Below are 17,581 nucleotides of genomic sequence, written 5' to 3'. Positions count from 1 at the left end.
CAGATATTGGGTATGCAGATTTCCCGTGATAGAAAAAATAAGAAGATTTAGTTATCACAAGAGAAATACATCGAGAAGGTATTAGAAAAATTCAGTATGAGTAATGCAAAACCAGTTGGTTCTCCACTTGCAGGTCACTTTAAGTTGTGCTCCGAACAGAGTCCATCAATTGATGAGGAGAAGGAGAAAATGCAAAAGGTTCCTTATATTTCAGTAGCCGGAAGTTTAATGTATGCAATAGTATGTACGAGGCCGGACATCGCATATGCAGTTGATGTTACTAGCAGATTTCTTGCAAATCCAAGCAAAGAGCATTGGGCAGCAGTGAAATGGATTTTTAGATATCTCAAAGGGAGCTCTAAAGTTTGTTTAAGCTTTGGAGGTGGATCACTTGTGTTGACAGGTTACACAGATACAAATATGATAAGAGATTTAGATATAAGGAAGTCCACTTCAGGTTATGTATTTACTTTTATAGGGGGAGCTATGTCATGACAATCCAGATTGTAAAAGTGTATTGCTCTCTCCACCACATAAGTAGAATATATTGCTGCTATAGAGGTATACAAAGAAATATTATGGATGAAAGAATTCTTACAAGAAAATTATGTGATGCATTGTGACAGCCAGAGTGTCATCCATTTGTGTAAGAACCCAATGTTTCATTCCAAGTCAAAGCATATAGATGTCAGATATCACTGGATTTGAAATGTATTTGAAGAGAAGCAGTTGCAGCTTCAGAAAATTCACACAGATGATAACGGAGCAGACATGTTGACAAAGACCTTACCCAAAGAAAGATAGAAGATATACTGACAGCTGATCGGCATGGCTTCACATTGAAGAGTCATGAGACAGCCTCCCTTATGGGCTGAAGGGGGAGGTTGTTGGGCTAATAGCCCATATTCAGCCCAAGCTCACCCCCCTCTTAACCTAACCCTAATTTATATTAAGGGAGATGTGGTGGCTATAAAAAGATGCAAAAAAAGATAGCAAGGAGGCAGTTTTTTTGGTAGCCACGAGATTCTAAAGAAAAGATTTAGATATTATGCACAGTAACATATTCCTTGTATCCCAATTATTCTCTTGTGAATGTTGCTAGGGTTTTGGGCGAGAGATTGAGATTTGTATATTCATTATTATTATAGTGGATTATCTCTAGTTTGCCTCATGATTTTTACCCTTTACATTAGAGGGGTTTTCCACATATATCTTGGTGTTATATTTGATTGTGCTTCCATTTAATTTCATTACATGTTATGGCCTGCTAGTATTTGTTCATATACAAAAGTTATTTCTCTTTATATCTCATTAGCATGAACAACTTAAACAATTTGCCGCTTGGCTGTTCTGCCTCAAGTTAGAGATAACAGCCAAGTACTTTGGACTACGTACCTGCTCGTTACCGATAACGGCATGCGTGGGTTAGGCTATTATACTTTGGACTATGTACCTGCTCGTTACCGATAACGGCATGCGTGGCTTAAGCCTAACAACAGATATTGACTGTAATCATAGTCAGGATATGTGATCTTCGACTAATGTCTACGAGGAAATAGTTAATATAATGTTTATGGGGGAAACGGTTAAGAATGAAATGAAGAAGCGACGTCGATCTTCTTGAATGAGTCTACTAGTTGATCGGACGTATGTACGTGAGAAATATGTAATTAATGTTTGACAACTTATTATCGTATGAAGTTAAAGTCAATGACTATGTGTTTTACATGTAAGTGAAATACTAGATTGATGCATAAGTAAATGACTTCGATATTATGATAATATATTATAGGAATAAAGATGTACTCTGACAGTATTACTATGTATGCACAAAGGCAAATAGACGGTCAAAAAGAAAGAGAACATACCGAAGGCAGTACCCCTTCGTATATATATTTTCCTCCTATACAGGGAATATGAGAAATCTTGGGCCAGTCAGGTCATTCGGTGATGGGCATCTCCATATAGACGCAGTTCTTTAATCGATATAGGCAGGCCATTCTCGGCAGTGAATCGATCTTGGGACAATTACCGATGATGATTAACTTGTTGATCGAAGAAACAATTTCCAAAGAGGCTGAAAATCTCTATAGATTGAGACAGCTCACGAATTCAAGCTGTTGGAGGGACGTCATCTGTTGAACCAATCCTCCTACCTTCCTTTTGAAAAATTTTAAATAATTATTTTTTATTTTTTAAATAAGTTTCCTATAGAAAATTTTTGAGACAAGAATCTCTTGACTTAAATTATTATTCTACACCTATAAATAAATAAATATCCATCTAAAACTCCCAAGTTAAATATTAATTCAAGATCTACTTTTTCTTTTTGATAGATTTAATAAAACATTTTTTTTTTTTACTTTAGTCTCAATTTTTTTTTATTTGGTTTGATCTTACGCTAGTATTACTTTATTACTATTACGTCTTATTACACTATAGTAGCCATAAGATAATATTTTATATTTTAAAATCTCTTCGTGAAGAATATAATATTTTTCGATTATGAATTACAAAAGTCAAGTTTTTGGGTTTAGCATTGAATTTCTTAATCAACCTAACTATAAAATCTCAAAGATTTATTTAAAATCCTATCACATAGGGAAAATCCGTGTGATGTAATTAAATATAAAACTGACGAAGAAATGGAGGATATTAAATATAAAAGCTAAATTTATATTAAGGGAATCTATTTTTCATGATATTTTTAAACACATTATTAGTTATAAATTAACCTCATATATTTAGATCACTCTTGATGCATTGTTAAAAAAAACACAAGAAAATCTTAGCTTATATTTGAAGAATAATTTGATAAATACTATCCAAGATAATCTCTCAATTTTTTAATATTTTTTAAAATTAAAAATTTATATTAAGAGATATTGCTCTTAGATCCAAATAAGCCTATTTCTTATGTACTAATGAAACATTATATTATTTATGATCTTTGAAAAGAATATATTTTTTATATTATGTCTGTTTAGGGATGAGTGTAACAACCATCCATAGGAGAGTTAAAAAATCTTCTTGCGTCTCTATGATCTTTAGCAACTAAATGACTTTAATTTAATTGATGAATTGATATTTTTTCTAGAATTATAAATTAAGCAACTAAATGATCTTTGCTAAGAGTATGAATCAAGAATTTAAAATAACTTTAATTGGTAAATTGATATTTTTTCTAGAATTATAAATTAAGCAACTAAATGATGGGATTTTTATTAGTCAAACCAAATTTACTCTTGATCTATTAAAACGATTTTACATGGACAATATTAATACTATCAACACACCAATGAGTATCTCTACTAAATTATACTTGGATAATGAAGGAGAATACTTTAACAAAAAAATGTATAGAGGCATAATAGATAGTTTACTATATCTTACTATAACTAGACTTGATATAATATTTAGTGTTAGGCTTTATATAAGATTTTAGTCTAATCTTGAATAATCTCACTATAAAGTAGTTAAAATAATTTTTAAATAATTAAAAAGGATACCTAATCTGAGATTATGGTATTCTAAATCTAAAAATTTTAATTTGTTTGTTTATGCACTTTGCAGGATGTAAAGTTGATAGAAAAAGTATCTTTGGAACTTGTTAGTTCTTAGGTAATATACTTGTTTCTTAGTCATCCAAAAAGCAAAACTCTATTGCACTATCTGCGGTAGTTAGTTGCATGCTATGTATATGTAATTTGGATAAAAAATATTTTAGAATATTATGAACTTTACTTAAAAAATATTTCTATAAAGTGTGATAATATTAATATACTTGTCAAAAAATTCTATTCAACATTCTCGAACTATATACATTAACATTAGACATCATTTCATTAAGGATCATATAAACAATCATGATATATCTTTAGATTTTATTGACACAAAACATCAACTAGCAAATATTTTTACTAAACTACTAAATAAAAAATTAATTTTATTCGAAAGGAATTAGATATGTTAAACTTGAATCAATGAATTTTGATATCATTTTATAAAAGTCTAAAAAAATAAATATACCCAATAGTAGCATCATTGGTATGATAGTACTGCCATCAATGCTCTCTGTCCAATGATAGTAGCACTACCTAGGTTGGCGATACTACAACCAGCAACCTGATGGAATCCTTTTTAAGATTAGGGTTAGCGGTAGAATTATCCTAAACTCTTCTAGAAACCCTCTCTTTTCCCTAGCCAACCTCTCCCTCTTCTAACCCTTTTCTTCCTCCCTTTAAACCTCCCCCACAACACTCTTTCACCCTCTTCCTCCTCAAGTTCTCTCCTCCTCTAAACCTCCCTCTAATCTCTCCTCAAGATTTCTCCTTCCTCTTCACTCTTATTCTCAATTTATAGTTTGTTCTTATTTTTATTTTCGTAATACATATTGTAGTCTTCATGGCACCTAGAAGATCCTTAAAGGATAAATGAATAGGAGAATATATAAAACATATGACACCATCGTATTTGATTCTTATGAATATGTCTTAAGATTTTTAAATTTTGAATCTAGGATTATTCGCAAACGAAAGTAAATAGACCTAGAAGATTTGGGTGAATAAGAAATAATCCAATAGTTTATTAACTTAAATGTCCTTCCTATTCTTTAAATTAGTGAACATATCTACTCTACCCTAGTTATAATATTTTATAATAATTTATATTTAGATAAAAATGATAGAACATCAACTTATTTTCTAGGACATCATATACCTATTACAAACGACATAATTTATGATATTTTAGGTATTACTAAAAAAAGATAATGTTCCTTTTTTCGAGAACAATGAAACGTCAAGTCCATTGGGATCATCTATCATGAGCCTATTGACATTAATTTTTAAAACTCTAACCTATCTATTGTACCAAAGAGGTGTAAGCATCTTTTACTATCTAACCTATCTATTGTACCAAAGATTAGTATTTTACTTTCTAAACAATATGATATATATATATATATATATATATATATATATATATATATATATATATATATATATATATATATATGATGCCTTGGAACCTAATTATGTTATGGATGTCCGAATATAAAATAGTTGAAGATAGTATTTGTAACATCCCATTAGTCCCACATCGAAAGTGAGCAATGTGTATGATCAGCTTATAAGGGTCTGATGAGTATATTACACTAACTCTCGCTTAAACATTTTGGTCCGTGATTAAAGGGCCAAAGTGGAGTTATTGGCCAATTGGCTCATCAGACTCGGGTCGTGACATTTGGTATCAGAGCCGACCTAATATTTAAGCTGACCTAAGCATTTTGGTTAGTCGTGACAATATTACGTTTAACTCCCGTTTAAGCATTTTGGTCCGTGGTTGAAGGACCAAAATAGAGTTTACAGCACGTTAGAAATCCATGTCTCTATGAATAGTGAGGTTTTTTATATAAAATAACATGTATGACTTATTTGGTCTTTTAGTTAAACCCTCCCGATGCATATGGACTTGGGGATCATCCTCAAAAGACGATCCTCAATTTTGACCCGCATAAAACAAAAACATATATTATCGATATGATCATGATGACGATGATAGTGGCTACGAGAATGATAAGCAAAAGACAACTGAAGGAAAAAAAAAAAAAAAGGAGAGAGTAGAGGAGAAAGAGGAGAGAGGAGAGGAGATATATGTGTGATGATGGTTGGATGAAGATTGTGGTTGGTGAGTTCTATAATGATGAAGGGGATGGAGAAATAAAATTGAACTTCAATGAGATTGATAAATTGAATCGGAAGGATGGTCTTATCATATCCGGCTTTGAAGCGAGACCCAAGATTTGATATAACTAAGATCGGTGATGCCACCAGTTTTTTTTTTTTAATCATTTTTTTGTATTTGTTATGGATGTGTCCAAAAAAAAAAAAACAACTCTCAACTACTTTTATTTTGTTTATTAGTGAAACAATTTAGCCTTGTATGCAGAAAATACATAGGGATTTTCATTAAACTATCTCTAACCCATTTAAAAGTATATATATATATATATATAATTCATCGGCCTTGCACATATGGAACAACATTCTTATTTTCTTATATTTTAATCAATTATAGATTTAAGAATCAATCATGTAATGCTTTTTCAATCCATGATTGATCCTCAAATTTATGATTGATTGAGGAAATAAGGAAACGTTCCATATATATATATATATATATATATATATATATATATATATATATATATATATATATATATATATATGTTTCTATCATAATTTCTATCACTTGCATCAGCTATTGATTAAAGTATTATTTGTTCTTTCAAGGTGTCTCGATCGCCTCCTCGCCCTTGCTCCCAATCTTCTATGAGAAGTCGTATTCCAAGATTTCTTAGTTCCTCCGATTCCCCACTCTGCTGCCCTCCCATTCTTTATTACACACCATTCTCCCTGTTCGTAGCTACTAATTTTTCATGCCGTTAATGGTTTTCTGACTGGGTAATTTAGTTAAATCATGTTGGATTACTTACCACAGACCCCTCCGATGAGGTAGCTAAAGGAATGTAAAGCATTCCTAGAGAGAGAGAGCTCTACCTGGCAGGCAGAGTGCTGCTGCCCGATGCAGTTTCATACCTCTTCTTCCGGTGAGAACCTTGTACGGGAAACAACCAGGGAAATGGTAATATTATATAAAATAAAAATCTCATCACTCAAAAGCTTTCCACGCAATCAGTCGTCATAAAAAAAAAGACAAAACATGTAGAAATGAGAGAAAATTCAGCTAAACTTTAGGGGGCAGAGCTCCCTAAGCTTTTTATTAACTGAAACTGTGTAAGGTTACATATATGCTGCATGAGCATACTTACAAGTACAAATGTATCACACTTCTTATCTTTCTCTAACATACTCTATTATGAAAAATAAAAAATAAAAAAAGGAACAAAATTCTCGCTTCTTCATCATGTAACTCATATTATTGATCCTATCATGTAATGTGATTGTTTTAGCTGTTACTAGTGTATATTTGGTAAATGGCAACTGTATCTCAACTTCGGATGGGAGCGGAGTGCATGTTGTAGAGCAACATCTACTCTTGATACCTCGTGGAACAACAAGTCATATAAAAGGCATACAAACTCAGATAGATCTTCATCGTCACCATTCCAGATGACCACAGGCTCACCACCTTTCTCTGCATCACTATCTTCCCAGTCACTTGCTGGACTTGCTGGTTCCAGTACGTAGTCATCCTCGGCCTCTTCATCTCCAATCTCAAACCTTCCATTCTCAAAACCATTGTAATCGCCCAGCACATTGAACTGTATGGACTGCACGTCAGGAGGTTCGAGTGACGATGAGACAACAGCTTTGGCGCCTGAATCTAGGAAAGCCTTCACCAGGCTTGGAGCCAGCCCATACTTTCCAGTGCATATTATAATTCTATCTCTCCATGCTCCAACCTAGCAATGTGAATTCAAAGATTAAAGCAGTACGGAATCTCAACTGAAATGAAGATACATTTACAGACAGAAATTGGACAATAATTTTACAAGAACTGGAAATAGCTTGTTGCAAAATAACAACAAATTGGAATTGAAGAAAGATTGAAGATAAGCTATCTTGCGCTAAACCCAACTTAAGTGTATTTCTTAAATAGAATGTGAGCCCCAAAATACCCATTTCTCCATGAGAGGACACTTGCTTACAATTCTCCGACCATCGAGCACCATCTGTATCTAATTACATGAAATAGCCAGCAATTGAAAAATAGATTTTGACACTACCATGGCCATTCTCCAATGTTCACACATTTTGTACACCTACAAATTCAAATTTCCAAGGTCTTGTGTAAAATCAAACAGAGTCACCAGTCTCAACTTTATAAATGTCAAGACAATCTTAAAAGTTGTTTTTGACATAAAAAAACATGTCGAGGTAACTTCATTGCTCATACCATGGAAATAATAATAAAAAGAAACGGTGGTTTTCACCATATGAAGATAAAGATTACAGCATACGAGTTGAACATTGCATATGGTTTGATAAGATAAATATTAGATATTACAAAATGGTAATTTTCTGAGGAAAAGATGGAGAGATGAATTGTTTTCAGCAATGTAAAATCAAGCCAAGTGTTGACCTTGACAAGCTGGATACTGCAAAGCCGCTTGATCGCAATACACTAACACCCTCCCCCTTCTCAACCACAAAATTTAAATCCAGAGCATATCGAGAGAAACATTCATTGGTAGTTTTTAAGACAAGTAAAAGGTTCAACCGAAAATCAGAACTAGTTCAAAATATAGGAGCATGTATCCCTCTGTATCTCTATGTGATGTCGAATTTTAGAACACAAGGTCTAATAAATGCCAGAATGAAGAATTTATTATACGTCATGTTGGATGACCTCAAGGACACAGTTTCATATCCCCTGAATGTGACAGGACTAGAAAATTAACCGGTAATTGCATCAAACATATATTTATCAGAATGCTAAAGCAAGTTTCCGATTGAATTTTAAAGGTCAAACTTGGAAAGAATAATTAAGAAAATAGTAGAAAGATAACATAACTCATCAAAAGGGCACCAAGTCAATCAACAAAAGGCAAGAACGTATGATGAAGATCTGATTAAAAAAAGTATGCTGGACATGATGTCAAGGATATGCTTTAATTCTTCTCTGCTGTGCTGGTGGTTCCTGTCTGATCAGCATAAGTCAAATGCTTCTAGCTTTTTGCTCACTGATGACATTTATTAAGACAGGCACTGACTAAATCTAGAAACATAATATGCAAAATAAAAGACATAGTAGTCTGGGCACTATCCAACCACAATACCAAAAGCACCCAATATTCATTCAACATGGGATCAAGCACAATAGCTGCATGTCTTTCTTGAAGATGCAAAGAATATCAGAGCAACTCTGCCTACAACTTACCATCCAACGAACATCTTCGGATGTCAAGTGAACAGCAGGAACCGTTCTCCGAAACATAAATGCACCAATTTCTTGGTTATCTTCCATTACCTTCAATGACCACCATAATAGTAAATATACAATGAAGTTTCCTAACAGATGTAAAATCAATACCAAGTAAAGAAAATGCATACTTGTGTTTGGCGTCCTATATAACGGTGGAGGATACCTCCAACTTGAAAGCATCGCCATTTTGTAACCAGATCAGCTACAGATGAAACTTTAGCTAAGGAATAAGCTTCCTTTCTCTGTCTTCCACGCATCAATGGAGACAGGCTCAGTTTAACACTCTGAAGAAATCTATCTGCAAGCTCGCCAGGTTCTGCAACCACAAATACATCATTCTGCCAACTGACAGAAAGTTTACAGAATGAGGACATAATAATGAAAAAGGTCAAAACTGTAGTTAAATAATATAGCAAGGAGGAAGATTTTAACCTTAATATTGAACCTGTCGAATCATTCTGAAGAGCCAAATGTATAATGCCTACTTGAGGCAAATCCTGCAATTTATCATGTAATGATCGAACATGTAAAGAAGCCTGCCTTGAGACCAATGGAGATGTTGGGGGTGATGGTTTCCCTGTTGGATGACCATCCAAGCTAAGAGGTGGAACTAGATCAATCCGATTAATTCTCTGAGGTCCACATTCAGGACTATATAGAAGTGGACTTGATGGAAAGCTTCCAGTAAATAATGGTGACGTGAAAGGTGTAGGAAATCTAGTTGCAGGCTTGGAGAATCCGGAAGTACAGTTTGTTAGGGAGAGCCTGATTCCATTACTAGCACAAAACTTCTCAAGTGTTCGGGCATGATGATCAGTATTTCCAATATCAGGACTATGTGAAGATTCTACAAGTAGAACCATCCTCCTCCATCCTAATGAAGGGCTTGTTTCATCAAGCCCTTGAGGAGCAAAAGAAGATATTTGTTATTAATGGAACTCAAAAAGGAAAAATCAGACTGAATCAGGAGTCAATCTCAGCAGTTGTTATATAACAATTGACAAGTACCTGAATTGAATGATTTTGATTTAGAAAATTGTTGACTATTCAACTTCTCAGATAGTCTTTCTTCATGTTCATTTCGTGGAACTAGCCGCTCACAGACATTCTTGAAGAGCTCACAATTTTTCTGAACGTACTCCTCTGTTGCAGCTTCCAACTTAAGCCAGATAGCAGGATCAGTCTCATCAAGCTCCATATCACATCGCTCATCAACTGTCAGCACAACAAGAAGTAGCAGCTATATCATAAGCCCACAAGGGTTTCTTAGCAAGCTAGAAAATTTCTGAACATTTTTCACAGTCAACTGCTAACCTGGGTTGAATCGAAAATACTGCACTTCAGGAATCATAGGTAGCAGAGTGTCCAATGCTTCCTCCACCCGATCTACAGAGCATGCGCTCTCTATCAACACTTGTCCAGTATCCAAATAACGCCAGCCACCTTTTCGTACCTGCAGAATTAAAATCAGTTTAATTCAATAACATCAACAATCGGTTAAGCATAAATCATCCATACAGCAATTATACCAGCAATCCATCCATGTCAATATGGAAATTCATGAGTATATATACTAAATTATTTCACCAAGATTTGATTTTGCTCCTGTTGTGGGTCAGCTGATAACACTGCAGCATTGAACTACATTTCATGGTTCTATATCCAGAGTGTAATACTGGAGCCAGAGGGAACATGTCTACTCAAAAGGAAGAAGCAAAGAAAAAATAAATTACCTTTGTTGGAACTGAACCACATCCTATTGAAATTAGACAGTCAATGCGTGTATCAGGCCATAAAAGCTGTGCTTCTCTTATGGCAAATATGGTTGGATTATTTGCTACAATGGCTCCATCTTGCCAACGATTCACATCTGAATTTCAAATAATAAAATAACAGCCACATATCGAAAAAGCTCATGAATATAAGTACTAATGTGAGAATAAAAAATAAAATACCAGGGAATAAGAAATGATTACCATCTGAGAAATCATCGAGGTAATATGGAGCAGCAGATGATGCTCTTATAGCTTCCCATATCCGATGCTTGCAGCTTCCAATAGAAGCACCACGCCGACTAGCGATTTGTGCACTAGGGATAGCTGTTCCAATTGCAGTAACTGCTGGACTTTCAGCCATTCCTAATGGCGACTCTGGGGTACCAGCTGGATACTACAGAAGGAAAAAATATGTTATTTGGCAAATTGAGTATATTTCACAGTAGATAAGCATTCTCTGTGGTTTGTTTGGTAAATACTGACTACCATGCACATGTCAATCAACTTTTGGAAATCCTGATGGGACCCTTGCTTACTAGACAAACTGAGTAGCAAACATATCATACAAGATTCATTGTGTCAGCATGTCTTATTATTAAGCAATACATGAGAAGTCTTTTTAGCAAGTTAAAGACCAAGTGAATGGTTCACAGATAGATTAAATAATATAAAAGCACTAGTCATAACCAAAATGTATTTATTGGTAAACACCAACGGGTTCATGTTATAGCAATAGTCAATGAATAATGACTCCCTTTACAACTCATGGTTAGAAGATGATCCATTTGGCATTCAACTTTCACATAAGTAGGTTTGACAATTAAGCAAGATAAACTATATTGCAAGCCCAGAAGGAAAGAAAAATAACATGAAATTCTAAATGTCATCTTGAATTGAAGAAAGAGGTACTTACTCTTAACTCCTAAGTAATAAAATCCATATTTCTATGTATAAATTAATAATTACCTTCAAATAAATACAGTACCATGCATTCGCACTAGCAAATAATACACTACAAACGGACAAACCTGATAATTCCGGAATAAAAATGGTTGAGCTGGCGTCACACTAACTAGAGTAGACACTACGAAAACTTTGGGAATGCCCTTCACTGCAGATTCTATCAAAAGATCACCATCTTCATCAGCACACATCTCTTTCAACAGTCTTTCAAATTGATCTGCACTATGCTGCATGTAAAATTTGGTGTAAGCTATGCTGCAGCATAGAAAAACGTTGGAAGGAAAACATTAAAGATGTCCATACTTTTGACCCATGTACAACCACTCTAAAACTTTGTGATGAACTTTTGAAGAGCTGATCAAGCTTCTCCCTCCATGTTGCAGCTTCATTATCCTTAGGAGTAGGTTCAGCAAAGACAAGTTTTCCTGAAAGTGAGCAGTGACAGAAAATTAAATGTTACACTAAATCAACATAAGGGAAATAGTGCATTCCACAGTCCAGACTATTCACCAAGCTCTTTGTATATATCTTCACATTGATCCAAGGTCATTTGTTTAATTCCAAGAGCTACTGCAAGCATACCACCCGTTGATGTACCACATATCAGGTCAAACATTTCATGAATACGCTTTCCGGTTCCTTGCTCAATTTGTTTAAGCATCTGAACTGTTGCTAGACCCTTCATACCACCACCATCCATTGACAGTATACGCAATCCTTGCTTCCCAACAGGCTTTCCTCTTATTGCTCGACGCAGGTTCTCATTTTCACCTTTAGTTAGCACAAGCAAAGAAATAGTAAAAATTTTCTCAGGTGTATACAGATCATATACTCACACTATAAGTAAACATCAGATAAACACAGCAAATATGATATACCAAGAATTGCCAAAGCACGTGCTGCAGCCTTGTTTACACGTGGCACAGGCATAACTGTGAGGCGCAATAGAAGTTCCCGCAGGCTTTCAGAATGAGATAGAGTGCGACGATTTTCTGAACAGAAAGCTAAATTGCCAACAGCCAGTATTGACAGACACTGCACCTGTTGAAAGAAAAATTATAGTAATGTAGTTCTAACATCTTGCCATACAAAAACAATACAACATCTTAAATTCAAATTTGACCCCAAAAAGAGACAAATACATCATATAACAGAAAAGACTTACCTCTGTGTTTTTATTTGCACAAAGTGATTTAAGAGACTTGAGGACATCCTTGGTCAGCATCTTTTGAGCAACGCTATCAGATGCAAATGCTAATGTGACCAGAACTTGCAATACAGAGATCAGTTCTTCTTGATCCACTGACCTCAAAAGTGATTCGATGGGTTGCATAATGTCAGACTTAATCAACTGCATTGCCAAAGAAACATCTGCTGCCAATGATGAGAGAGCAAAGCATGCTTGTTCAACCTGAAATACATCATAGGTGCTTGAACTTTTCATTCAAATTCCATGGATATGCTATATATTTGTATACATATCTTAGAAACCACATACCACATGACGGTCATCACTGCTTATCATACTTATCAGCTGTCGTATAGCATTCTCTTCTTTACTAATAGCCACACGATTGCTATGATCTTGCATGATTTTGGCTAATGCAGATGCCAACAGTGGATGATGACATGAAGAGAACCGGAAAATAAGAGAGAAAAAGGCACTGAGCTTGTGCCTTGATGCAATAAAATAGGAGCTGTTTTCTGTCTGTAATCACTGACGAGGATTACAACCATGAACAAATAAATAGGAGTGGCAGAAGATTAGTGAAAATTGTAAAACTCTGTTACCTCTATGTGCACATTCACTGATTTCAGATTTTCAGTGGCCTCAATTCTAATATTAGCAAGTGACAAATGTCGAAGATTGTGCAATGGTAAAATTTCTGGAAGAAACTCGAGAGGATTACCGAACAGTCTTAGAACACGAAGTTCAGCCATAGCCCTGCCATAGAGCTGAAGAGAAATGTTAAGACTAATAGTATATTGAGTGGCATAAAACAACATAAAAGGCATTAAAAGAAATGCCAATTAAATGACCTGAAATCCAGAAGTGGTCTGACAAGTTTATTATGTTCCAATGACAGTTCAACCAGCATAACACATTGCCGCAACTCAACTGTTCAAAAAAAAAAAAAAAGTTGATCCATCTTAATTAGCAAGCCATGTGAGAAAAGTTTCAGAAGGTCTTACACAATAGAGTATAAAGTAGTTAACAACTTAAGCAAATTGCCTAGGTAAAATCTTTAACATTTGATGTATACCATGTTAGCATTCAGGCTTACCAGGAACAGAACTAAGCATATTGTTGTCGACTCTTAGCACCTTCATGCTTCTCAATTCACCAAGCTCTGGTGGCAAAAGTAATAACTTATTGTTGTCAAGATATAGCTTCTCCAGAAGTGGTAGCTTTGTTAGTTCCACTGGAAAAACCTGTTAAAATTTAGACAGTTTGTATCAATGGAAGTATGTTCAAAAGCCACACAAGGATTTTAGTATAAAGCTAAAAGGTTTATTGCAATAGTTTGTGTGATGACAAAAGCACACAGTGACCTGACATAAATCGTGTTAAATTGCAACTTCTAGCTGTCGGACTGGAAATATATACTTGCAGAATAAGTTTAGTTTTAATGTGGTAGACAAAGACAAATTTGTTGCTCCAGAGTAGAAGGCAACTGCACAAGCAGTAACAGTGGCCCCATAAGCATGTCATCAACTCAGTTTCCCAAATGCACAACTTATGGTAGACTACTGCAGAGACCAAACAAATGTTAAGATGAAGGTTTTCCAGGAGTGTCAACTCAAACACGGAGTAAGTTTCAATTATAATGCCACGGGATCAAGGACAGATGGTCATATGTTAAAAGTTTTTTAACAATTCTTGAAATATTGTATGGGAGAACTCTCAAGTTTAAAACTGTGAAGCACAATGATGATCATCACGATCGTGTTCGAATTTACACACAGATAGCAAGGCATCAAGATCTAATGACAAAGACAAAGATCTACCGAAACAAAGTAAGTCGATCCCAGAAAAGATCAAGATTTTTAAGCATGGGACAGCATAGTACTCACAGACAAGCCACAGCCGCACAGGCTCAACACCGTCACATTCTTCCAGTGATCGGCCAACCCCTGGACGCCATTCGCCGGCCCGGACGGTGCTAAATTGGACCGGATCAACCGCGTCAAGACCCCGAGCCCGTCGGTCTGCTGTCCGGACCCAGCCGCCTTGGACATCCGCACCGATCTCAACGGCTCCCGCCGCTTGAGTACCTTCATCTCCACCTCGACGCAGCCGCGCTCCTCGTCCCCACGCAGATCCAGCACCACGGCGTCCTGCGGCGGGGGAAGCGCGACCATAAGCTGGGACTGGAGGCGGAGAGCGATCTGCTCCTCGTCGTCGCCAGCGGTCCAGTCAAGGTCAATCCGGAACCCCAGCTCCCCGGAGGAAGGGCGCCGGGGCGATGGCGGCTGAGGTGGCGGCGGCGGCGGCGGCGGGGGTGGAAGGGGAGGAGGGGGAGGAGAGGAGGAGGAGGAGGGGAAGTCGTCGTCGTCGTCGGCATTGGCACCGGGCTCGCCGTAGTCAAGGGAGAGGTGGAAGATCTCGGAGGGGCGCTTCCACCCCAACCCCCAGGACTGCATGACCTCCCGTGATGGAATTCTTGGAGGGTTTCGAGGGGATTTGGGATTAGGGTTTGTGGTAGGAGATGGTAGACGGGGAAGAAGCAGCAGCCTGGAGATGGAAAAGAGGTCGACAGATCGGCGAAGGGAGGCGGCTTTACGTTTTCTTTCTTCCTTCCGGTTTCTTGGTGCGTGTTGTTGTTGGCGTTGCTGTGTCCTCCACGGGACACGCAGTAGTTATGTCAGAATTGTAGACGCTTAGATACGTATATTAGAGAAAATAAGAAGACGGGAAGGTCGTATGGGCTGCGGCGCGATGGGGCGGCGATAGGCCCAGCACGGACCCGAATCAGATCGCGAGTCTAGGCGCGACACGACATTGGAGTAGTCGAACTGGGCTGCTGTGGTGTGGCCTAGTTCGTGTCGGATCTGGATGGCCTAAAGCGACTTGGGCCACAACACAACATGTTGACATCCTCACAGCCTCTAAAACATTGAGATTTGACAAAGCATGTGGAGGTCTCATCCATTGAAGGCTGCTAATGGTTTGAACCACCAGTAGCTAGAACAGAGAACAATTCTTATGACAAAGCATGGAATGAATGGCAAATAACTCATATGTTCTATTACGTATTGGCAGTCATCAGCTCTGATGGAAATAACTTGTAGTTTCTGAAGTCCTCTTTGATCAGCTGGATTATCGACCGATTCATGTTTATCTGATGTGTATCATCACATATTCCTCTGTCTGCTTCAGATGACAGTTTGTCAGATCATAATATCATCATGAACTATGTTATTGAACTCTGCTCTTTTTCTTTTTCTTTTTTTTTTTTTGCAGACTCTGTTTATAAAGTTATCCACAAGTTTCTCTTTCTTTCCTTTATACTAACGAAGTAAAATTTGTTGTTGATCATAAATAGCGCTGAGATGTTGGATGTGCCACAGAGCCACCTCAAGATAGAAATCTTATGCAACTTATAATGATCTGCAGTTTAGCTTCCTTATTAAGTTGATTAGGGGAAATGTTATTATCAAAGAGTGAATGAAGACACTGTAGAAACGACAGGCTGCTGCAGTAGAGACGTAGCAACTACCAAAAGAGAGCACGAGTTCTTAAAAGATTAGACGACTGATGACTCTTTGCTCAATGCATGAATTACATTAAAAGTTTGCGATGGATGCCAGTGGTATCGAAATCAGTCCGACGAAGTTTGATGTGACCAGAAGGAACTGCGGTTTGACCTGTATAAAGGCCGAGGTCGGGTCAAGTTTCTAACACCATCCTTTGACTGACGCTAAAGTAAGTAGCCAATAAAGTTGGAGTAATTTGATTTGAGTAGTTACCGATCTCAATTAATGTGGCCTGATTGAAATTGATTTGGAAAGAAATATTTTAGTCTTCCAATACCATACATAATTCACTTGGGTGGTTTCCAAATGACATGCAGGAATCCTCACTACATGCCATATCCCCACTAACATGCACGGTTGATACAGGTGGGATGGGAATCATCCTTTCAAATCCTTCTTTCGGATTCTTAACACTGTCAAATTGTTCTATTGTTGTATGGTGCAGTTACGTAAAGGTGAGTGAGATTGATTTTGGCTTAACCTTCCTACTTAGGCAGACCACCAAAGAAGTTAAGATTTGTATCAAAGCCAGACGGTCAAGCGGTTCTTTTGCCTATTCATTGATCCTAAAGGTCCCCGGCGATTTAATACAATGGGTTCAGATTATAAAGTCTTTGCTCTTCTATATTGTTGAAGTGACAAAAGTTTCTGCATGAGTTATCACTTGCATTTCAAAGATGCCATGTACGAGTTCTTTAAGGGCTGTCTTAGATGACCATGCGAGGGTTATGATGATTCCTGCTTTGTTAAAGTGAAGCTCAGGCTGGGATTGGCATCTTCTAATCTTTTAACCTCCTTTAACGATGGAACCCTTTGCTAAAGAATTCCTTCACTTGGTGGTGATGATGACTCTTGTAAGAAGGAACAAGTTGCACAGATCATTGCTCCCCTTAATATTACAAAACATTGCTTGCAAGCAGAAATAAGGATCTGCTTGATGACAGGCATGAGTGCAGTGATATGGTGAAGTTCTCTTTCTTTGTCACTCGAGTGAGATCACTAAATGCACAAGTCCCGAATCCATCTTCTAGGTTTGATGTTTGAACCACCTAAATTTCTAGCCAATTCTGGATGCAATCTGTTGACTTTTTTTTGTCTTTGGATAATGATGTTCTACCAAAGCCCAATATTGTTTT

The 17,581-nt window shown here is 36.7% G+C and overlaps 1 protein-coding gene across 4 annotated transcripts; it reads right to left on the bottom strand.

The window, feature by feature from the left end:
- Positions 1-6,742: 6,742 nt before the first annotated feature.
- Positions 6,743-15,553, bottom strand: LOC103988728 (phospholipase A I). 4 transcript variants are annotated; one of them, XM_009407347.3, is made up of 18 exons: positions 14,763-15,553; positions 13,973-14,120; positions 13,728-13,806; positions 13,479-13,632; positions 13,186-13,395; positions 12,853-13,098; positions 12,566-12,728; positions 12,198-12,458; positions 11,991-12,112; positions 11,753-11,914; positions 10,926-11,118; positions 10,683-10,819; positions 10,264-10,402; positions 9,958-10,164; positions 9,382-9,850; positions 9,078-9,294; positions 8,905-8,994; positions 6,743-7,426 (listed from the first exon to the last, which is right to left on the bottom strand). In XM_009407347.3, exons 1-18 carry the CDS (start codon positions 15,330-15,332, stop codon positions 6,980-6,982), a joined length of 4,014 nt encoding a protein of 1,337 aa, XP_009405622.2. In that variant the 5' UTR covers positions 15,333-15,553; the 3' UTR covers positions 6,743-6,979. The 4 variants fall into 4 exon arrangements, with proteins under 4 accessions (XP_009405622.2, XP_064969630.1, XP_064969631.1 ...); XM_065113558.1 differs by having other exon boundaries at positions 9,078-9,850; XM_065113559.1 differs by lacking the exon at positions 14,763-15,553 and having other exon boundaries at positions 9,078-9,850; positions 13,479-13,643; positions 13,973-14,033.
- Positions 15,554-17,581: the final 2,028 nt, after the last annotated feature.

The sequence above is a fragment of the Musa acuminata genome, chromosome BXJ2-6 (genome assembly GCF_036884655.1).
Source record: "Musa acuminata AAA Group cultivar baxijiao chromosome BXJ2-6, Cavendish_Baxijiao_AAA, whole genome shotgun sequence".
Lineage (NCBI taxonomy): Eukaryota > Viridiplantae > Streptophyta > Magnoliopsida > Zingiberales > Musaceae > Musa > Musa acuminata.
Note: the sequence above shows the minus strand (reverse complement) of the source record. Positions and strands in the feature narration are given on the sequence as shown.